Raw genomic sequence first — 24,409 nt, 5'->3', positions numbered from 1 at the left:
GACTACAACCTAGCACCATGGAGAAGTTGCATTTTGTCATGATGATAACTATAGTATGCACAACCAAGTAACTATAGTTGGGTCTTGTTGTTAGCTATAACATTGGAAACCTGGTAATTATGGTGGGTTCATGTTGATGGTTGTACCATGAGCAGATGATAACTATAGTTTTGTCATGTTGGTAACTATAGCATATGTAGCTCAATAACTACATATTAACCATGTTGATAACTATAGTATATGCAACCACATTAACTACATAATAACCATGTTGGTAACTATAACATGCACAACCTCATAAGTATGATACTGCGTCATGTCAGTAACTATAACATGAATAACCAGATAAGTATAGTTGCGTCATGTTGGTAAATGTAGTATGATAACTGGGTAACTACCTAATAATTACTGGTAACTATGTCATAAGTAGCTCAGTAACTACATAATGACCACATTGATAAATATAGTTGTGCCGTGTTGATGATGGTAGGGTATGCAAATTGTAGCTATAGTTGTCTCATGTTGGTATCTATAACACAACAATTGATAACTTTATTTGTGCCATGTTGGTAACTGTTGTATTGACAACAAGGTGACTACATGATAACCATGTTATAACTATAGCACAGGCAACTGGTAACTACATAATTTCACATAGGTAATGATAGCTTATGCATTCGGGTAACTACATATATACCATATTGGTAGTCATGGTTGATGGATTCTCCTACTACGGTGAGCCACACTCCCACCAATGGTGGGTACCGCATCTTTCCCTCAACTTCTCTTCCCCGCCACCATAGCTTCCTCAAGTGGGTCCAACCCACCAATGTGTCATTCTCCTTGCCGACTAGACATCAACCAGCCAACAATAAATTGATACACGGTGATGGCCATCAAGTGGGACGATTGGTCATTTTCTTCTCTTCCAAAGTTTAGCGAGTTATAGGACGAAGACTGGAGATTCTCAGTTTGATGGGTAGTTTTAATAACTAAAGACATTCCTTTATACTAATATAGGAGAGTCAAATGATCAAATACCAAGTTCTTTCTTTCCCTTGACAGAAAACGGGTACTGATGAGTTGGTTATTGGACTAGTGCAGGTGCTTTGGTCTGTTTCCAACAACTAGGATCCGAATCCCCATCCCCACATTGTTTTAGCCTATCTGGATCTACGGCATCAGGAACATTTACCAGATAAGATTGTTTTTTTTCACGGGGGACAGATAAGATTGTTGAAATATATTCTATGATGAATGCAAGAAAATTATTTTAGTACTTCCTCTGTTTTTCTACTCAGTGTATAATATTTATCTTTAGTCAAACTTCATAATCTTTGACTAAAATTATATCAAAAAAGTATCAACATCTACAATACTAAGAATATATCATAATAAAATTAATTCCATACTGAATTTAATGATATTGATTTGATATTATGAATATTGAAAGAAATTCCTATAAAATTCGTCAAACTTTAAGAAGTTTGACTTGAGACAAAATTTACATACAATTTAGAAAAACATAGGGAGTATTGTAAGAGTGGATGTTGGACTACTCACTGTAACACTAGGACAATTTGGTTGGACTAGGCGAGGAGACGGCGATTCCAATCAATTTCGACCCGAAAACCACATATGAAATGAGAAACCATGACAGAATTTGAAGGCAAATGGCTCATTTGATTCAAAGGATTTCAATAGGATATTTGGAGAATTAGAATCCTTAGGCATTTTTCTTATGGTGGTCATGCTTTTTTTTTTCAAAGGGGAGCCTTGGCGCAGTGGTAAAGCTGCTGCCTTGTGACCATGAGGTCACGGGTTCAAGTCCTGGAAACAGCCTCCTACATAAATGTAGGAAAAGGCTGCGTACTATAAACCCAAAGTGGTCGGACCCTTCCCCGGACCCTGCGCAAGCGGGAGCTACATGCACTGGGCTGTCCCGGTCATGCTTATTTTTTTCCATATGATTAGTGAATTTTGCTATGTACAAAAGTTTACATGAATCATAAAAGTTACTAAGGCTATCATCATATTAGTGTTCACTTCAAACATATTGAATAGATTGATTTGGAAACAAAGACTATATTACCCTTTTTGATTGAAGGGAGGACTTCTAATCTCCACTTTTAGTCTACATCAAAATCTGTACACTTTTCTAAGGGGTGTACCGAAGCAAAGTTCATGATTCATATGTACTATATTTTGGAGGAAAAATTTCATGCACTCCAACCTCTTCCTAGAATTCCGTTGTTCTTTCTGTGTCATCAAACATTTTCCCATCCAAATTCCTCTAAGTTTTGTAATTATATAGGACGCAAAAGAACTTAACATTCTATTGCTATGTTTTTTTTAATTCTTATTACATTTCAAAAATCTTGCAAATCAAGGAGGCCTAGAAAAAGGAAAATTGTCACGAGTGCGGGGAATAGTAACTTACTTATGTCCGTCGTTCAGGTTGGGCATGTCGTACTCTGTGTGGAGCATCTCGGTCTTCCCACCCGTCGGCTGCCGGCAAACCTATGATTCAAACACGGCATGTAAACGCACGAGCATCATTGCATCAAAAATGCTGATTACTACCTCCATCCTAGTTTATTAGTTTTTATTGTATTTTATGCCAAATTTTGAGCATAAATTTAACTAACAAAATGTTCGTGCATGTGACAAAAAAATTATATCATTGAAAACTATGTTTAAATACGAATCCAACAATATAATTTTTTTTGACATGCATTACCATTTTGTTAGTTAAATATTTGATCAAAATTTGACATAAATTACAAAGAAGACCAATAAACCAGGACGGAGGTAGTATCGCATATAAGACGGAAATTCATTTTGGAGCATTAGGGATTAATGACGAGATCAATGTGGTACCTTTAAGAAGGTGTTCCTGAGCTTGTTGGTCCAGTCGCCGAGCGTCTTGATGTGGACGCTGACGTAGTCGTCCTCCGGCCCCGATGTGATGAAGAATGGGCGCCTGTACGTTCGTCCATTTCACTCATCAGATTGATAGCTAAGCTAATTACTACACTAGTTAAGTGAGCCGGCCGGGAGATGCTCGTTGCAGTAATTACCACCCGAATGGTGATACAACAGGGCATTTGACGAAAATGTATTGTCCGCTCTTGTATCTGAACCCCGCCGGCTTGGAGAATTGTAGTGACAGCAGAGTCGCCGGGTGATGGTGCACGGCCACCTTGACTATCCTCACCGATCGCGCGCTCGACCGCAGCGTCCGCGTCAGTCGCTCGTACGCGTATCCGACCATCGGCCCCGCCTCGTACGTCCACATCTGCACGCAGTACCACAAACATATGCAATTAATAGTCAAGTCTGCCTGGCTAGGGGCAGACCCGGAGACGGTGTTTTTGCACACGGACCTTGTACTAAGTCGCAAACCCTAAACCCCCGCTCAGGCGATTAAGAAATTGGCGGGGCGCACCGGTGACCGGAATGACGATGGCTACATCGTCGACTCGAGGAGGGAATCACAACGACCGCGCCTGTCCCCGCGTTCTCCAAGGGCACAGATGGAGGAGGCGCTGGGGAAATTGGACATATCCGAGGAGGAGTCGACTACTCTGGTGATTAACAATCTAGAAGGTGATGTAACACCGAAGTGGCTGCTGGTGGGCAGTGTGCTGCATTGGCAACTATTCCACATCCAGACAATCCCCAATGCCCTGCGTCCAGCTTGGGGTAACCCGAGGGGTTTGGTGTTTCGTCCGCTAGGTGAGAACATGTTTATGACCGAATTTGGGACCAAGCATGATAGTGATCGCGTTTGGGAGGGCTCTCTATGGCATATCAGCAAGCATGCATTGATCTTGGAGGAATTTGAATCGCACATGCAGCCTCTGAACTTAAGTTTGATCGGTTGTGGATGTTAGGAATAAGCCATGGCACGATGATGACTAGTATGTGTGTGTGCATGTCGGTCGAGTCCGAATCAAGCCGGTTTGTGGCCAGGCGTATGATCGTGAGGCGTCAGGAGTTGTGGTCACGGCGATCAGTTGAGCCAGCCGCAACGTACACGCTGGAATGCGTCGTGTGCGCGGCCTGGGCGAGCGAGCCGCTAGGCGTGCATGCGCCGCGGAGGCTCACGTGGGCGCTACGTCCAGCAGCTTTAGAATCGGCCATATCGGCGAGCTGCATGCATGCATGAGTTGTCAGCTGAATGAGATTAGTTGGCGGCTTAGTGCGTGGAGTTAGTGGCCGGTGTGGTGGCGGTGTGCGCGTGTGTGTGCATCTGGGTATAAAAAAACCCGTTGTGTATTGATGCATTGCATCGGTGTGTTGCCGAGCCACAATGACGGAATGAGCCAAGTCCGGGTATGTGCCTAGTAAAGTAAAACCGTTCGTGCGGCCGAGGCGCCATTCGTGTGGCGAGGCATTTGTGCACCGGAAATATTTGTGTCCTTCTTCTTTCACCTACGTTCGAGCGAGTGTGAGAGTGAGGTAGTCCGGGTTTGACCAACGATTGGTATCATGAGCTTGGTTGTCTTGGGTGTGATTTGCCGTGCCGGAGGCGTGCCAGCGATGGCGGCGTCCGCTGGTGGCTGCACGATGGAGCTCCCGGGCCGTGTGTCGGCCTATGGAGGCGCGCGACGCTGCGGCTGTCATGGCAGACGCGGAGGCGGAACGCGGTGAATCCGCGACGAGCACGGCGAACATGGACGTGCGCTGCAGGCACAATGGTGACCGGCATCAGCGCGACAGGTTGAGTCCCTGGCGGTGGCGACCGGCGTCTGTGTGCTAGGTCGAGTCCGCAGTCGTGATGACGACGATGATGGGAGCAGCAGCGTCAACTCCGGCGACGGTGGGCAGGCGACACGTAACAGTGACGGGCGGAGGCGTCCAAGGCAAAGCCAACAACGGCAAGTTGCAACAGCCCTGTCGACGACGAGGTCGTGGCTTAAGGGGAGAATGTTAGGAATAAGACACGGCAAGATGGTGATCAGCATGTGTGTAAGTGTCGGTCGTGTCCGAATCAAGCCGGTTTGTGGTCAGACGTATGATCATGAGGCGTCAGGAGTTGTGGTCGCGGCGATCAGTTGAGTCAGCCGCAACGTACGCACTGGAACACGTCGTGTGCGCGGCCGCTATGCGCCGCGGAGGCTCGTGTGGACACTACGTCCAGCGGCTTCAGAATCGGCCATATCGGGGAGCTGCATGCATGAGTTGTCAGCTAGATGAGGTTAGTTAGAGCATCTCCAGCCGCGCCCTCAATAAGGCCCCGGGCGACTTTCCGGTCACCGGCGCCAAAAAAAGTCCAGTCGCGTCCAAAGGGCCCATTTTTCGCCGGCTCGGGCCAAAATTGGCGCCGATGAACCCAACCTGAACCCGGCGCGCTGGGGGGCGCTCGGGAGCGTCGGGCGAATATTTTTTGGCGCGAAAGCACCGTGGGCCAGCCGCGTCAGTGACTCGACTCGCTTCTCGCCGCTTCGTCGTCCTCATCGCCTCGTTTCCTGCGGCGAATCAATGCAAAGCTGCGCGCGCTGCCGCGCCGGTCAGCCTCCATTGATGCCTCACGGGCAGCGCAGTGAAGTCCGGGCGACGCGCGTCCCCTCGCCCGCCACGCGTAACGTGCCGGCCAAGCCTACCGCGCGGCGCCTCGGCCTATATAAGCCGAGAACCAGCGCGCCGGAGATACGCACACACACTACACCGCCGATGCGCCCACTTCTCCCTCTTCCTCCTCTCGCCGTCTCCATCTCAGAAGGATGGCCGAGCGCTTCCCATGCGACGGCGCGGCGGCGAATGGTTTCGGGCGCCGCCACCTTCACGAGGACGAGGCTCGCCTTCTCTACGAGGCCGAGTACCCCCGCCGGACATGCGGGTGACCGGGTCATGGAGGATCAGCGCCGGCGGCGTGCCGGTGCCACCACCACCCACCGGGGCGGTGCGCCGTGCGGAGATCGCACGCATCCGCGCGTCCCTGTCACAGGCGGCGAGGGAAGGCCCGCGGTACACCCCCGACAACCCGCTCTGGGAGCCCTATTTCCGTCGCCGACACACCGAGCAGCTCGAGGCGACGAACGGCGTCGTGCCCTCCGGCAGGCTCAACTCCGAGGGCCGGCGCCGATGGTGGGGCGTACCCGGCCGCACGTTGGAGGCCGTCCTCGAGTACATCGAGGGTGGCAACACGCCGCGCCTCGAGTACCCCGCTTCCCCGACCTTCTCACGCCGCCGTGGGAGCTCCTGGACGCCGAGGCGTATGGAGCGGCCCGGCGCGTCCTCCTCCTCGTCCGGCCGCTCGTCGGGCTCTCCCTGCCTTCGCCCTGTCAAGCCGGAGCCCCAGGACACGCCGGTCAGCGGCGCACCCGCAGCTCCTCTGGCGTCCGCATCGGCGACTCCACCCCCCCCATCCGGCCGCTTCGTCCTCGTCGAGCCCAAGCCGGAGCCCAGCCTCCCCGCGGAGTACGAGGAGATAGCCCGGCGCGGCTTCTCCGACGAGGACGCCCTGTAGTGGGCGCGGGACGACTACCTACGCGACGAGATGGTCCGGCAGCGCCGGGCCCTGGAGGATATCGAAGCCCGCAAGCGCGGGCGCGAGGACGAGCACGGCGTCGTCATCCTCGACAGCGACGATGAGGAGGACGCCCCCGGACCGTCCAACCCGGCGCGCCAACCGGGAGAGGGATGTAGCAGGGACGGCGGTGGCGGAGGCGGCGACGACGACGACGACGACGGCGACTACACGCGATTCTACAGCCTCCTCGGCATGTAGAACTGCGAGGGCGGGTGGCGGGGAGCAGCGAGGCAGACGGCGAGGAGCGGCGATGGAGACGGCGAGTGGCGGCCCCTAGTAGTTTTTTTCTTTCTTTTTTTTATAAAATATGTTTAAGTTTGAACGAACTCGCCGAAGTTTACAATGAATTTGCGCCGTGTTTGTGCCGTGTTTAAAATTTTCAAAATAAAATGGGCGCCGCGACTGGGGGGCATCACGCCCCCAGCGCGCGGGTTAGCGCCGGTGCGGCCCCAGGGGGCGATTTTTAGCCCCTCCTGGAGAGCCAACGGCTGGAGATGCTCTTAGCTAGCTTAGTGCGTGGAGTTAGTGGCCGGTGGGGTGGCTGTGTGTGTGTGTGCATCTGGGTATAAAAAAACCCGATGTGTATTAATGTATTGCTTCGGTGTGTTGCCGAGTCTCGGTGATGGTACGAGCCGAGCAGGGGTATAGCAGGGTATGTGCCCAATAAAATAAGGTTGTTCATGCGGCCGAGGCGCCGCTCGTATGGCGGGGCGTTTGTGCGTCGGAAATATTTGTGTCCCTTTTTTTTCATCTATGTTCAAGCGAGTGTCCGAGCGAGATAGTCCGGGTTTATCTCAACGGTGGATGTGGGCAAGATTAGTGAATTTGCCCTATAATTTGAGGAACGGTACATGGGGCCTTGCTATTTCTTAACAGATTGGCAAAGATGCATCAGTTGTTCAGATTGACCCGGTGGGGGGTTCCTGTGTGCCGAGTAAATAGCATAAAACTATTACTTTACAGGCTAGGGTTTCAAAAAACTATCAGTTTTTAATTTTTTTCAAATAACTACCAAATAGGTGGTCGGCTGTTTCAAAAAACCCACATCGCCGAGTGCTTATCTATTGGCCGTGATTATGACAGGTCGGACCCACACCTAAACCAAACGTTACTTTGACCGTTTGTTTGACTGTTAGGGGTGAGCCTACACACAAACTTAAAAAAGCAATCAGGTCCCTGTAAGTTTGTAAAAAAAGCAATCGGGTCCCTGCCACATCACGGCAGCCATTGACGCAGGTCTGCCCGGAGCTCGCGATGTCGCCTCCTCTGGCCGGCGAGCCGCCCGCCGCCCGCCACCGGTGATCACCGGAGATCAACCCCGGCCGCTCCTCCGCATTCCACCCCGGGCTGAGCTTGGAGGACATCGCCGCGCTCCCCACCTTCACCTACAGAGCGCGAGCGACGCCGGCGCCGTCGCCCCAGGGCAGCTGGGGCGGCTGCACGAGCGGAGGCGGTAAGAGGAGGAGCGGCAGCAAGGGGAGGGCGACGTCGGTCGCGTGCGTGGTGTGCCTGCAGGACCTGGAGGACGGCGACGTGGTGCGCGTGCTGCCGGCGTGCAGGCACTTCTTCCACAGCAGCTGCATCGACACCTGGCTGCGCGCGCACTCGTCTTGCCCGGTGTGCTGCGCGGAGCCGGGGAGCGCGCGGTCGGACGATGCGGCCCTGTCGACGCCGCTGCCGCAGTTGCGTCGGTGCGGCGTGTCACCGGAGCGAACCGAAGGAGAGGATCATGTCCAGGTCGCCGTCACTAGCACCAACGGCGCGCGATTATACCATTTTTGTGTTTTCAACAAGATGCGGACGGCCGGGTACAGCACGACGCCGACGAGGACAGCCATGACGATGTACAGCAGCGTCAGGTTGGAGCTGGTCGTGCCGGGCGCGTCCGCAGCATCGTCGTCAAAGATTCCAGGGACCGATTGCTTTTTTTAAATATTTGTAGTGGCTAATCTGTAAAAAATCTGTGGATGAGGCGCTGACATATGGTCCCCACAAGTCAGTTAACGGTCAAACAAACGGTAACCAAACGGTGTGTTTAGTGGCGGGCCTGACCTGTCATAAACATGTATAATTTTTATAACAAAGAGGATTTGGGGTTTCTTGAAACAGCCAACCCCTGACTTGGTAGTTATCAGCGAAAAAAATAAATTCAGTAGTTTTTTGAAACCTTAACCTGTAAAGTAGTAGTTTTATGCTATTTACTCCTGTGTGCCAGAGTGACAATTGAGGTGAAGAAACCCCTGTGTAGATGGGTCGTGATTGATTCAGCGAAGAGGAAGAAGGTGGATTGGTACAACGATTGGGTATGAATAGGTTCCACACTTTTGCTTCTCTTGCGGCCGGCTAGGGCACTCTGACCTCTTCCGCCCTACACTGGGAATGAGAGACGAGGACGGTGACCTACCGCTCAAGCCTACTTTTAGGGCGTCGGAGGATCGGAAGAAAGCAAAGTTCTGGTGACAGCATGACGAAGGAGAAACAGGAAGCACAAAAGAGCAGCATGGAATCTTGTTCGTCGAGCACGCAATAGAGAAAGGGGACTGAAGTAATCTTTCCGAGAAAGAACAATGTCTCGAATAAGAGAAAGGGATGACCACGGCAGAATCAGGTCTAGAAACCAGTGGCCCATATTGCTCCTTTGGCAATACAGGGTCGGGGGAGGATGGTAAACAGAAAATATGGAGGGGATGGTCTTCTCGGCCGGTGGCAAGGTTGATGATCCCACTGATGTACACACGGAAAGAGATCCCAAGAAGAAGAAACCTACCCCATCCACTTCTGAATCTTTAGACTAGCCACAATGGGAGTAACTTCAGCAGTAACATCAAGTCCAACTTAGCAAATTTGCTTATGTGGCAATGAGTTAATGAGGAAAGAGATAGTTTGAGTAATTTAGCTAGTTACTGTAACATCACACGTCCCAATGCAATATGAGTCTATAACCTAATAAATGAAGCTTTGCATGACACCACACGTATGTTACTACCCACTATGAAGATAGTAACATAGTCTAGGGATATGTATATGTTACTAGTGTATGTTACTCTTCATTGTGACTACTCTTAGCATTGGCTACGAGTCAGCCCTACCCGAGTGAATGTACGCTAAATTGGAACTGCCGAGGGCTTGGCGAACCCTTGGTCAATTTGAGAGCTTCGCAAAGTAGTGAAGCAAGAAGGTCCCGTCTTTCTGTTTGTAATGGAAACCAAAATCAAGCGAGTGGAAGAGAAAAACTTCTTTAGGTTTTTCAAGTTGCTTTGCCGTCAATAGGGACGGGCCTAGTGGCGGCATCGGTTTGTTTTTGACAAGAGTTTTTCAAAGAAACCCATCATCGTGATGAGATTGAGAGAATTCTAAGTGAGAAAAAACTCAGATCCTTAAAATTACTAAGTTGTCGAGCATCACTGAAGAACTTTATCGAAGCTAAACTTAACCTTTTTACTCTTGAGGACCGTGCATCGTCTAGATATTTAGGTGTCTGTTCTAGATCATCCAAGAGTAATTGTGGACTAGCGAAGCACATGTCGGTGAAGGTATGGAGATCGCCTCTGTGATCTAACACGAGTGATTGGGTGTGAATAGGGTGATGACGAGCATTGTCTTCTGAGTTAAATCGCATCACATCAAACTAGATGTAGAGTTGTGCCATTGAATTGGGTGAAAATTCATTGTTTGTAATTATCATCATATATTGTGAAGCATTTCCCCTGTCTACCTCCTTTGTGATTATTGCAAAGACATTGTTTAGAACTTATTTTTCTTGGAAGTACTCGTTGTTTCGAAGAGATGGTAGAATCTCCTATCCCCCCTTTGGTCGATATCCGGCCCTATAGATGGCATCATGTTAAGTTCAATTCAAATGTTTTTTCTCTTTCTATACATCATTTTGTGACATACTTCATATGTTTTATTATTTTTCAAATAAAAATAGATCATACTCTTACATTTGTTTTACTATTGGTTTTAGTTGTTCTTAAGTACCTATTTTTATGCATTTGTTTTAACATAGTTCCCACGGCAACGTGCGGGGCATCATCTAGTTAGTTTAACAATAGAGTGGCACTTGCGGGTTAATCTTGCTACAGTAAGCAATGGTAAAATGAAGTAAGGAGGATAAATAAAATGTTCGTGAAGCTTTATAGTTGCAAGTTGTTTTGGTTCATACTTTTCTATAAAGAAGATAGTTGTTTTTATTTATTTGGGACTCATAGGTTACCATACTTAAGTAATTCCTCTGCCACGGCCGCAAAGACGCCAAGGCGGGCTGTTGCCTTGTGAGTTAGTCGAAGAAATGTCGACCCCTGGAGCTAGATGGGCTCGCCATCCGCAACCTGCACCGTACGGGGTATCGCTCTTCACGTGCGCTGGCTTTGGCCGCAAACGACGGACCCGGACCGATCCTGGAACCAACTGCACCTTCCCAATGACGAGGAAGTGAACCAATTCTTCTTCTTTTTTGAAACATAGGCAAAACACTTGTCTCATTCATTAATTTAGAAGGAGAGTTTTGAGTACATAAAAACCGGCTTTACAACATAGCCCATCAACATAAGATGCAAACGAATTACTCTCGCGGCATGATGATACTAAGATGCAAACGAATTACTCTCGCTGCAAAAATGAGTGGGGCAATATCCTTTGGCCTTTTCCCTCCTAACCAGGGCGCTTCCCTGAAAGGTGGCTTCCCTTTGTTACCCAAGGTGATGACTGTGGATGCGTAGAAAAGATTCATATCCACCTCGGAGCATGGGTTGCCCAGACCAACCCACAACTTAGACGGGTCCTTCCATGCCACCCAGGGCCATCTCAGCCTCAGAACTCTCACAAATTTCCCCAAGTTGAGTATGCCAAGCCCACCGAGCTGTGTGGGGCGACAGACTGTCTCCTACTTGACCTTGCATTTTGCTCCTGTAGTTGTGTCGCTAGCTGACCACAGATATGCCCGCTCAATCTTGTTGATACTTTGCAGCACACCAGGGGGGATGTGGTACATAACTTGTGAGGTGAGGACTGATTTCACCAAGGCCGCCCGCCCGATCGTGGTAATGTTCCACTCCTGCCAGGGGGGCAACCTTGCCGCAACCTTATCCTCAATGTGTTGAAAGTCAACCCTTTTGAGCTGCCAGATCGAAAGTGGAAGGCCCAGGTACTTCATCGAAAAGGACATCCGCATAGCAGGAAGGCTGCCCAGAATGTCATCCAGGTTCATGTGACCGCACTGAATAGCAACTACAGAGCTCTTTTGAAAATTGGTTGACAACCCGTTGACCTCGCCGAAAGATCTAGGGAGGGCAGCAAGGTTATGGACGTCCTCCCGCGTCGGCGAGATGAAAATCGCTGCATCATCAGCATAGAGGGAGGTACAAACATGTGATCCCCTCCCTCGAAGCTTGTGTAGGAGGTTGTGGTTCGTCGCGACATCGAGGATCTGCTGCAGCGAGTCGATTGTGATGACGAAAAGCAGGGGAGAGAGAGGGTCTCCTTGCCTAAGTCCACAACCATGGAGGATCGGGGGACCGGCAATACCGTTGAGAAGACGCGTGACGATGAGGTGCAGAAAAGGGAAGCAATCCAATCCCGAAAGCGGTCCGAAAAGCCCAAGCGACAAAGCAGGTCCAAGATATATTCCCATCGCACCGAATCGAAGGCCTTCCAAATGTCCAACTTGAAAAGCAAGAATGGTGTCTTGTTTCGGTGCAGTCATCGTGCAAGGTTTTTGACGTACATAAAGTTGTCATGGATGCTTCTTTTTTATGAAAGCACTTTGCGCGTTGGAGACCAGGTTATTCATGAATGAGGCAAGACGAACACACAACACCTTGGCGATGATTTTGGGCCTCCACGGCCTGGCGCATTGGGGACGGCAACACGTGCCGCTTTTGGTGCGACCACTGGCTGGATGGTCAATATCCATAGCTGAGATTGCACCGGCTATCATTGCTGTTGTTCCTTGGCGTAGGCGGCCCCAACTCCTGGTCTGCGACAGGCCCCATCAGCAATCCTCGATCTGCAACATCCACGGCTTCCTCGGACCAGCGGCCACAATCTACTACTTTCGCCTGTGGCAGCGCATCCAGCTTTCGGAGGGCCCTGACACGATCGCCTGGAAAAGGACGACCAGTGGATCCTACACGGCTACCTCGGCCCACAACGCCCTCTTCTCCTTCTTCTGGCGCCTTGTCTGGAAAACTTGGGCGCCCACGAACGCCAAGTTTTTTCTATGGCTCGAGGCCCTCGACTGTTGTTGGACGGCTGCCAATCTCCCTACCCAGTGACACCGCACGATTCTTCCAATGGTGGGAGGCCACAGCCGGCACTTGACCGGCCAGCTCGCGGAAAGGTTTCAACTTCCTCGTTGCGCTCGTCGCCTGAGAAACCTGGAAATACCACGACGTCGCCGTCTTCGATGGGCAGCGGCCGCCTAATGCGGAGCTGATGCGGGTGATCAAGGACGAGGCGAAGCTTTGGGCTCGTGCTGGTGCCAAAGGTCTACAGAATTTTATCCCTGTAACCTGATCTTAGTAGGCGAGGCTGAGCACCATCTAGCATGCTCATCTCGCACTCTTCGAGCCGCCAGCCTGTGTACGCCACGATGAGTTGCTCCCCACCCTTCTCTATTGTACCCACTTGTTACTCTTCTACCCTATCAATGCAATGATATGCAACAATGCGTATTCCCGAAAAAAAAGGTACTTCATCCGTCCTCAAATAAGTGTCCATATAGAAATTTTAAGACAATTTTTTTAATATTAATTTTAATAGAGCGGGCAGAAAATTCTTTGGGAAGATGCAAGCCATAATCTCTCTCCTTTCTAATTACCCCACCTCCAATGAGCCAAGTGCATGTAGAAAGTGAGGAGACCATGTGTTGAATGTTGTTGGTCTTGATTCCCATGTGATAAGAGAGAAGCATTTTTCTACTTTAAAATGCATCTGAAAGATAGAATATACTCTTTTGTGGATAATTATTTGAATGCTAAACATTCACTTATTTGAGGACGGAGGGAATAACAAGATTGCTTCACCTGTCTATATGCATATTTGGAAAAAGAATTACTATGAACATTGTCTCATGTGTGTAAGCATTGAAGTGAGGGTATGTAGCTTGAAAGTGATATCAAATATAGTAGTGCTAAATATATAAATTATGACAAAAGTAAGTGTGAATTGTGTCAGGAGTGATTTTACCAGTTCCGTCTGTAGCCCTAGTTTCCCTATCAATATTTCTGTGTCTATCAAATTGGAGACAATGAACTGTATAGTCGGCCTTTCTTGGCGGTTGCGCTTCATGCATTTTAGAGCTATCTGAATGCACATCTTGACTTGTTCGCAATATACTTCAAGAGGTCTAGGCCCCAATATTTCACGTAACCTTTTCCTCCAATTGGCATGTACCTAACATTGGGACATGACATTATAATTGCATAACACAAAGGCCAACCATTATGTTCTTCTCAAACGTGACGGTGGATACTGATATGCAGATAATTTTTTATTCTTACCATTTTAACAAATCTGTTCTCGGTCATTTCATCAATTTTGGAGTAGCCTTCACGTCCAGCCATTAACTTCACAATTATGACTCCCAAGCTAAATATGTCAAACTCCTTTGTAACTAACCCATGCTCTATATACTCTGGTGGCATGTAACCACTGCATTTCATCATACATAAAAGTTCTTATTCCGTTGATTAAAGAAACATAATATGTTCGGCATACAATGATATACTCCCTCCGTTCCCAAATATTTGTCTTTTTAGCCATCTCAAATGGACTACAACATACGGATGTATGTAGACATGTTTTAAAGTATAGATTCATTCATTTTGCTCCGTATGTAGTCACTTGTTGAAATCTCTAGAAAGACAATTATTTAGGAACGGAGGGAGTAGATATAATTAGAGATGTATTCATATGAATGACAAAGCTAAGGAGGTGGGCCCTGTGAGGCATGTTAGCTATATGTACGGATTGTCATGCTTGCAATTGCATCATACTTTTATAGATTTTCTAGGAAGTATCACTCAGTTCAAAGTTAAAATGAATTGATACGATTGTTTCCAAGAAAAGAAATCTGTTAACATTTTTGCGGCATCGATGTTACAATATGTGCCTAACAAGCGGGCTCGAGACACCCTAGGAAGTGAAGGCTCAAAATACGAAAATTCAGGCAAGTTTAACACAACAAACAAATAAATAGTACAATTGATTAGAGTCTTTATTATAGTTAATGAACTATGGCAGCACACAAAAAAGTCTATCACAAACATAACATCTTTGACATCTATACGGATGTAAAAAAACATGAGTTAGATAGGATAGTTTCAGGTCGCGCTGTCCAATATCATATATTTGATTGCATAACTTTCCATCCAATGTTTGTGCACCAAGATTTGACTTTTCATAATCATTGCTTTAGTCACGACCTACTAATTATACTAGTAAATTATGAGAAGCGCTTCGGTACACCCCCTACAAAACGTATAAAGGGTAATATGGACCTTTCATAAATTGTACGCATTTTCATATGTACTAGTAGAACGTATACGGTGTATGGTTCGTACAATTCCCGTCGCACAACACACGGTGTATGGTTCGTACAATTCCCGTCGCACAACACTCCCTCATGGGCTCAGCGCGTTTAGCTTTTTTTGGTTTTAAGCTTCAAAAAATTAGATATCATACGTGCGATTCAAACTGCAGACCTCATGCACCATGCGTGAGTGCGCTAACCAGCTGGGATAGATAATGTGATGTGCTACTTAACCTTGTTTTAAACTTCTTGTCCGAGACAGATAACGCTAAGGAAAATATGCACCAACTCTTTGGTTTTACTTTGTTTTATTTATTTTCTTCACGGTTTTTTAGTTTTCTTTTTTGTTCATAAAATACAAATATTCGAATTTTATAAAATTGCACAGAAATTTTGAAAAAATATTCATGTCTTTCAAACTTGCTCAGAATTTCAAAAAACACACATTTTTTAAAATGAGCGAACAAAATTTTGAAACACGTATTAAAAAAACAGTAACAAATTTGGAATTAAAAAAATCAGAAAACACGAACAAAATTTGAATTCTGGAAAATTTGAATTTATAAGAAATAGAAATAATAAACAAAAATGAAAAGTCAAAGAAAACGAAATAGAAAAGAAGAAACAGAAATAACGTGGTTCACGACCTCTGAGAAGGTTCCCAAAGCCAGGAAAAAAATGGCTGGGAAGCGGAGATTCCCAAATCCGAGAACATACTGTTTTCAGTTTATCCCTTTGTATTTATTTTATGTTTACAATTCAAAATAACAATTTTAAGTACCTATTCAAATTATTATTTTAAATACTTTTTTCCTTCAAACATACCATGGATGTCTATGATGGGCAATGCCCACTGGCTAGCAAAAGTTGGAATCATTTCAAGAATGTCCAAAAATATCATGTTCAATGTACGATGTCTGGTAGGCGAAAAAGTTCAGTTTGAGAGCATGTTGTTTCTTGAAATCCCTCAAAATAGGGCGATAAATGGTCGAACGTGTGACAACTTACATACACTGTAGACAATGGCTCAAGCTTAGCATGAATACCTAGCATGGGCATGCCCATCTGCATGCAAAAGTTTGGGTCATTTCAAGGATGTCCACAAAAATTCATGTTCAACAAAGATTGTTCGAGTAAGGTGAGAAGGTTCGTTTGAGGGCATATTGTTTTTCAACATCCTTGAAATGGTCTCAATTTTTTCCATGGCCTTTGATGACCAATTCCAGACACCATGCCAAATTGATTTGGTTTTCAACAATTTCTGCATTTTCTAGATTTTTCAAATTGATCATGGTCTAAGTTTTTCTTTTTCCATCTTTTGTAGTGCGTCAGATATAACGCTAAAAAGAAAGACTCTGGTTTTCCTTTTCAATCGGGCTGGTTTTTTCTTTGGTTTTTACGTGGGTTTTTCTATAATTTTGTTTTTGCTTTTGTTTTCTTGTTTCTGTTTCTGTTTCTTCTATTGATTTTGAAAAAAGCTCATCAAAAAATTTAAAAGAGTTCATCGATTTAGAAGAAAAGCTCATTGATTTGGAAAAAAGGTTCACAGATTTGAAAAAAGTTCATTGACTTAGAAACAAAGTTCATCATTTATATAAATTTAATTTTCAAAAAATCGCCTATTTTTGAAATAATTCACAAATTTGTGAAAACAGGAACAATTTTGAAAAAAAGGAGTTCACCAATTTGGAAAAAATTCAAATTTAAATTTTGTCATCTTTTTGAAAAAATAAATCATGAAAGTTAAAAAGTTCACGCATTTAAGAAAGAAAAAGGAAACAAAAAAGAAAAGGAAAAGCTAACAGAAAATATTGCGCTTTTCCAGTGTTCTATTTTAAGTCTAACAAAACGTTCTTAACACCTGAGGTCTGATTGTCCAGTTGGACAGTGCGGCTGTGATAATACGTGAGGGACCTGGGTTCGAATTGTGTAGCAAGCAACTTTTTTTGCGGTTTCCAAAAAAAAGGGGATGAATGGGCTGAATAGGCCAGCCCAGCGCGCGTACGTATATGGTAGACAAAGAGTTTATAAAATATGACTATCATGCCCTTACTTATGAAGAGGTATGGGCTAATCTGAGCCGTTTTTGTGTTTAGGGGGAGTGTACCGAAGCAGAAGTGGTAAATTATATGTGCATTGCATGTGAGAGCTTGGATAATCAAACTATAACCAAAAACCCGCATACTCTTACAGTATTTCATAATAGGTAAATGAAAATTTTGAGACACATGCATGAAGGATAAGATGCTAAATTCGGTAAAAACAAAATCAAACATTTTTTGTCCCACGAGATGTTAAGTATCTCCTAGTGCGATTTTTAATAGGTAGAAAATAACAATAATAGTAGTGCCGCGTCAAAGATAAGTTTGGTTTATGAAGGTACATCTATATCCTTGAACACAAATAGTTCTATTAGTAAGAGAAGTTGGGAGAGTCTAAGTATGAATAAATAAGGAATTGTTTAGAATAAAATCGAAGTGTGTTTTGAGTCTTAAGCCCAACAAGAGAATCTTCTAGCTATTACACATGCCGGAATCTGGTGTAGTAAGAGAGGAGATACAACAGTCAGCAACGTCTGGATTTGCCAGCCGTCCACCATTGGATCAGGTTCATCCAAAGGTTGCTATTTGAAGTTATTCCTACACCACATAGTGGTATACACTTACCGGCTGTTAATGATTCCATGTATTCATTTCAATTTACATGCATAAAACACGCTATTTACCACTACTAGGGAAAAGCCTATATACAGAATCTTACCAGCAGCGCGCTATAAAAAAGGCGCTGCTGCTACTTAGCAGTAGCGCGCCCCAACAAGACGCGCCGTTGAAACAAATTTAGTAGTAGCACTGCCCCAATAAGACGCGCTACTGCTATAATTTTCATGACCCTGCCACCAAACTAGTTATAGCAGCGACGCGTTAATACAAAGAGCGCTACTGACACAGATCATAGCAGTAGCGCCTTCTCTCAATACCCGCTACTACTAAGTTTACTATAAAAATTTAGTCCCACCTCGCTCCGTGAACAGGGTTTTTACCATCTTAAATATGTTACTTCACAAACTATCACATTTACTTGGTGTTCATTGAACTTTATGTGTAGAATTTGTGGCCACAATATGAGTCTTCTCTGGTTTCTAAACCGGTAAGGAACCGGTGAGGACTCATATTTACAATTCAGATTGTACACAAAAGATCATTGATGGTCAATATATTTTTGACGTATATTTTTACATGTTTACACATAGCAGTAGTGCTTTTTGGCCTAAACACGCTACTATTAGGTAAACCCGCTACTGCTAAGCCATTTTATCTTCACCAAACGGCCGTCCCTCACTCTCCTCTCTCCACTCACAGTCACACTCACTGGATCTCCCCCCTCAATCACCCCGTGCCCACCCTCGCCCCCGCCGGCCGTCGTCGCCTATCCCTCCTCCCTTTGCGCTGCCGTCACCTCCTCCTCTCTGGACTCAGTAATCCTTTGTCGGCGGCCCTCCTCCCCGCCCCTCCTCCTAGATTCGTCCTCCCTCCACTCCTCCATTCGCCGCCGGCCGGCCCCTCCTCGCTCCGCCTTCCTCCTCCGTCCTCCATCCACAACCCCTCCTCCCTGCTACATTTAGAACATTTAGTTGATTTAGTAGGGTTGATTTAGTAGGCTAGTTGATTTAGTTGATTTAGAATATTTTGATTTAGTTGATTTAGTAGGCCAGTTGATATGCAACAATTAGAGAGAGAGAGAGAGAGATGATAGTTTTTAGTTGATATGATTAACTGATTAGTAAAAATTTGGACATAGTTGATAGTGTTTAGTTGATATAAGCCTTTGGTCATATATAACACTTTGATATAGGATAGTTTCTAGGGTTTTTGTGTTCCTCACAGTAGTAATTTTTTAGCCTATTTTAGGTGTTTTGAATAGAATAGGAAATTTTAGGTCTTTTGATTAGAAATTTTAGTAATGGAAATTTTTAGTTGGTAGAATTTGAAAAAAATATTATGTACTTGTTATATTGTGAACTTAGGGCATATTTTTAGGGTTTAGTAAAAGAAATAGTAATAATGGATGATGATGATGTAGATGTTTTAGGTATAGAATATTTTGAATAGATGATGATGTAGATTTTTTTAGTACAACTAGTTTATATAGTGTTGCTCAAGAATTGCTCATATGATGTAGATATGAACATGTATATCTAGTGTTGCTCAAATAGGATATGTGTTTGCCCAAGTGACCATGTTTGCAAGTAACAGCTTCGAGTGGCCTATGTTTTGCTGGAGTGTTGACTATTTTCCGTTCCGGCAAATTTCAGGCGCTCGATATGTTCTTTTTTAGCAAAGGTCATGCCGGATTTTTCCTCTAAAGCGGACCATTAATTATTTTCTAATATTGCTTTAGGAAAATGGCGACACCACCAACCAGCAGCACCACCATGTTGACTGTCCAAGTCAAGATGCGCCAGCAGTCTTGCAACTCGCACGTTGTTCGGCATCTACTTCCAGCCGAGTGTTCTATATGCAGCGCTAATAAAATATATAAAACTTGTAACAATTATTTTGTTTTTAGTGTTATTGGCATTAACGCACTGTGTATATATCATTGTGTATACACAGATCGTCCCATGCAATGTGAGGTTGGAATTCAACAAGCTGACTGGAGACACTGTGACCTTTGAGGTTCCTGGGGGCCCCTACACTATGGAGGTCAAGAAAGGACGAAACATGTCACAGATTGGAGGATATGGATGGAACTGTTTCATCTTTCACATGGGTATCACTGGTGGTGAGTTGATCAACTTCTCCTTCAGAGCAGAAAGGCCCAAGCTGGCCGTCATTTATCTCAACACGGATGAAGATGATGAGGACCCATTTGATGAAGCCATCTATACTCGAAGAATAATGCTGAGCGAGGACGAGGTGTGCAACCTATGGGACATAATTCCGCCACGTGCTGACTTTTTCGGGGTGCCATTGGTGACCCGCCTGACAACTACCATGGTTGATCGGCATGTTATGGTATCTTATACTTAGTGTACAATCCAATTACATGCTTACTTAGTAGAATTCAAGCTTAGTAGAAATGTAGTATTGTTTTTGATAGTGTAGAAACCTATACTTAGTAGAAATATATTTGCAAGAGTATGTGCGAGGCTACTTATTAATTGATATGGTTTTTTATTCAGAAGTTGCCAAAGAGCCTATCTATGAGTTGTGGTATCGAGCCTGATGAAGAAGGCTCTGCTGGAATACGCCTTACCACAAGGGGCTCCGTCACCAACCTGTGCGTACAGCATGGACACGAACGGTTGCACATACTTTAGCTCGGTTGGGTGGAAGAACTTCCTCGTTGGCAAGAATCTTCGTGTTGGACAGGCCATCCTAATTACTATCAAAAACACCCACCGCCATGGCTTGAGGATGATGGTCATTGTCGATATCATCTAGAACTATATATGTATGTGGTTGTATGACTACCCCTAGTAGACTGCTATATGTTGTATGACTACCTTTTTTTAGAAAAGGAGGATGACCCCGGCCTCTGCATCTGGACGATGCATACGGCCATTTTATTAATTATTCTCACAAGACCTTACAAAGTCATACAACAGTAAGACTAAAGCCGCCATTTAAGCAACAAACTGTCGCTACACCTATCTAGTTGATGAAGGAGCGCAGATAGCCTGGGCCTAATACCAAACAGACATCACAACCAAGCCTAACATCTAAGACCTGAGACCCCAACCTAGCCACTTGCCGGGTCAGGGGCACACACTGGTCCGACGTGCTCTCAGAGGCCGCCGCCGCCAACTGCCACCGCTCCATCTTCAGAACTGTACTGATGCATCAACCTTGCTCGGTCCAGCTGTCGTTGACGCCACCATGGCGCCCAACGGCACCTCCTCCCTGCGCGCAAACAGCTGAACACATCGCGGTCGCCACTGATACACCTCAGCGCCATGCTGCCAAGTACCACCAGCCGACACAGCTTGAAGCCCTTGGAGGATCTGTCGTGCGTAGCACCTGCCGACCAGGCATGACCAAGCGTAGCACCTGTCGGTCAGGCATGACTTGACATCTCCATCGAAGCTTCGTGCAAGACGAAGCCGCTCCACCTCCTGCCTTTGACTTCCAGCGCTGCTCCACAAAACGATGCTCTCAAGAGAGAAACGACACCGCAGTGCCGCCATTGTCCGGTCAGGAACACGGATCCTAGGGTTTCCCTCGGAGCAATACGAGTGTGTTGACGGTAGTCACATGATGATGCCTTCATCAAGGTAACGACGTGGAACGCCGCTATCGCCCGCCGTCGGCTCGGTTTTCACCAGTAACTACGTCTTCCCGACTCGCAGCTGGTGCCAGATGACGGATCCCGAGATCCGAACACCCAGCCTCAGGCCGACCACCTCTGACGGAAGAGATGACCACCACCGCCGGCTGCATCGGTCAGAACAAATCTGAACGGAGGTGCCGCCGACGAAACCACCAGGCCCTCCACGCCGCCATCGCCGATCTGAAGGCAGCATGCACGCCACAGCAGCCAAGCCGGCCGTCGCCGCCCGCAGCCGCCGCCACCGCCCGAAGGGCCATCCGCAGCGCCCGAACCCCTGGCTTCCGCCGCGCCAAGCCGTCGCAGTCCGAGGACGGGCCAGCCTCCCGCCGCCTACAACCATCCGCCACGCGCAGATCCCAGATCGGTCGCGCCACCACACGCCTTGGGGTCCGCCCCACCCCGGAGACGCGCGAGAGAGGAGATCCCCGGCCACCGCCGTCGGCCCCCGTGCTTAGCCCAGCGGCGTCTTCCGACGGCGGCGGAGGGAGAGGAGGAGGGAGTTGGCGGCGGCGGCTAGGTTTCTGGCCGCCCGAGTCGCCCTAGGGGGAGGACGACGCGGGTCTACGCCATTGTATGACTACCTAATACTGCTTATCATATACTCCCTACGGTCCTTTATATAAGGTGTATTTGTTTTTTGAAAAGTCAAACGAGTGCAAGTTTGACCGAGTTTTTAGAAAAATATATCAACATTCACAATTCAAAATTTATACCATTTGATCCATCATGAAAAGTAGTTTTATATTTTATCTACTAGGTATTCTAAATGTTGTTATTTTATCCTATGATCTTGGTCAAACATTCAAATGGTTGACTTGCACGGAAACCAATACACCTTATATTCTGGAACGGAGGGAGTATGTTCCTGTATGAACTATATATGTGTGTGAGGATGCATATTGACTATATATGAGTACCTATAATGTTTAATGATATTGTATGACTACTGTATGACTATATGGTATTGTGGTTAATGATATTGTTATGTGATATATGTGAAATTGCAGTTTATTGAAACGGGGTACTGTTTTAGATCAATAGGAAGCAGGGAAAAAATGTTGAAAGATACAGCAGTAGCGCGGGCAAAGAAAAGCGCTACAGCTACTTATTAGCAGTGCTTGCTGGAAAACCGCTACTGATATAGTCAATACTAGTAGCGCATGTACATAGAGCGCTATTACTATCTGTTAATTGTAGCGCCTTATTAGTAGCGCGACAACCCGCGCTACTGATAACGGTAAAACGCGCGCTACTCCTAAGGTTTTCCCTAGTAGTGTACCATGCACTTTTCTGCTCACGACCAATTTATTGATTTAAAAACCAACTACAAGCGCTGATCCTTCAATCATGCATGTTCGACCTCGATAATGTGCTCTGGAGGCCGGCCTCCAAGGAGCCCGTTATTTTATTTTCATTTTCTGAAAACTATATTTCTACTTCACAAAGAAATCTGAAACAGTGCGAAAGTACCATTCTACACCCAGGAGCAAATGCTCCTGGTGTGAACAGTAAAATCAAAAAAATAGAAAAAAATTTCAAAAAATTCTGAAATTTTTTGGTGACATACTTTCACAAGTGTTTCTTGTGCATGAAAATTTTCATCACGAAATCACATTCGTAGAAGTGGTGCCGAAAAAACAAAATCAGAGATGCAAAATGCTTTTGTAAGTAACATTTTCAGAGCATCGATTTTGTTTTTTTACCACACCTTCCACCAATGTGATTTCACGACGAAATTTTACGTGCACAACAAACATTTGTATAAGTATGCCACAAAAAAAATTCAGAATTTTTTGACATTAAAAAAAAATTATTCTACTGTTCACACCAGTAGCATTTGCTCCTGGGTGTAGAAACTCCACATCCGAAAAAGTGTGCTTATACATATACACGTATAGTTCGTACGTATGAAGTTTCATGAAAATATATTTTCATGTATGATGTACAGAAGAAATGTATATATGTATATTAAATGGGCCTTTATGTTGTTGTTGGACCAGGATTTTGTCTTTTTTGGCGTAAGCTACAAATCAACTTATTATTCATTGAGACTTTATAGACACTGGTAATAATGTACGTGCAATGCATGTTTATATTAGGTAGGATATATTTGTTGCACGTTGCTATTTGGTAAGATATCATTTATTTTTGTCGCGGAAAGGGTAGGATATTAATTACATAACAGATTTTATGGGATAACCTTGAGTCAAAATGTGTTTATAACCAATGGCAGTGATGGGTAATTAGAGCGTTAAACGTGTTTGGTGCCTAACATTGGAGCGATTTAAACCGCTAGATATCATGATTTGACGGCCGAGATGGTTTGGATCTGCCCCTTTGGGTCTTTTTATATTGGTATAGATATAGATGTGAAGAACACCTATATATATCCATGCAAACAAAAAGATAAAACTTACAAATAACATTTTTCGAAATCTGAAATACGATGCTCCCTGGAGCCTGGTCTACAGAATGCGGCACTCCAAATAAAGACCTATATACAGACTAATAGATATCTTGTAGTGGTAGCTTCATATTTTTGGTGTATTTTTTCTACCTCAGGCAACAACTACATGTACAGCTAAGAAGTACAGTACTATATTTACAAATGTCAACGTAATGAGTTTAATGTTTAATTTTATTTTAATCAAAGTCTTGCTCACTTCTGCAATATCTCAAAGTAATACGGATATAATATTTTGGGGTGAGGTAGCTTACCATGTACCATTCTTATTTATTGTCCTTTTTGTGTTCTCATCACCTAAGATTCTTGATAAACCAAAATCAGCAATTTTGGGAATCATATTTTCATCTAGCAATATATTACCAGGTTTTAAATCCAAGTGCCATACTGAAAACTCCAATCCATGTCGAAGATATTGTAACCCATCACAGATGCCTTTAATTATTTTGTATTGTGTATGCCAATTAAGTCCAGAGTATCCATCAGCTGTGATGAAACAAAAAAAAATCAAAAAAAAAAAGAAGCATGTCGAATTGCATATGGA

The 24,409-nt window shown here is 45.5% G+C and overlaps 1 protein-coding gene across 1 annotated transcript in view; it reads right to left on the bottom strand.

Annotated features, from left to right (window-relative positions):
* LOC123145867 (uncharacterized) overlaps positions 1-24,409 on the bottom strand; it is a 58,390-nt gene that overhangs the window by 13,475 nt on the left and 20,506 nt on the right. Inside the window, exons 4-9 of the mRNA XM_044565379.1 lie at positions 24,120-24,351; positions 14,041-14,191; positions 13,727-13,933; positions 3,081-3,298; positions 2,881-2,983; positions 2,441-2,520 (exon numbers count right to left, since the gene is read on the bottom strand). Coding sequence (XP_044421314.1) covers positions 2,441-2,520; positions 2,881-2,983; positions 3,081-3,298; positions 13,727-13,933; positions 14,041-14,191; positions 24,120-24,351 — 991 coding nt within the window. The remainder of the gene's footprint in view (positions 1-2,440; positions 2,521-2,880; positions 2,984-3,080; positions 3,299-13,726; positions 13,934-14,040; positions 14,192-24,119; positions 24,352-24,409) is intronic.

This window comes from Triticum aestivum, chromosome 1B (assembly GCF_018294505.1).
Source record: "Triticum aestivum cultivar Chinese Spring chromosome 1B, IWGSC CS RefSeq v2.1, whole genome shotgun sequence".
NCBI lineage: Eukaryota > Viridiplantae > Streptophyta > Magnoliopsida > Poales > Poaceae > Triticum > Triticum aestivum.
This window is presented reverse-complemented; position numbering and strand designations above follow the sequence as displayed.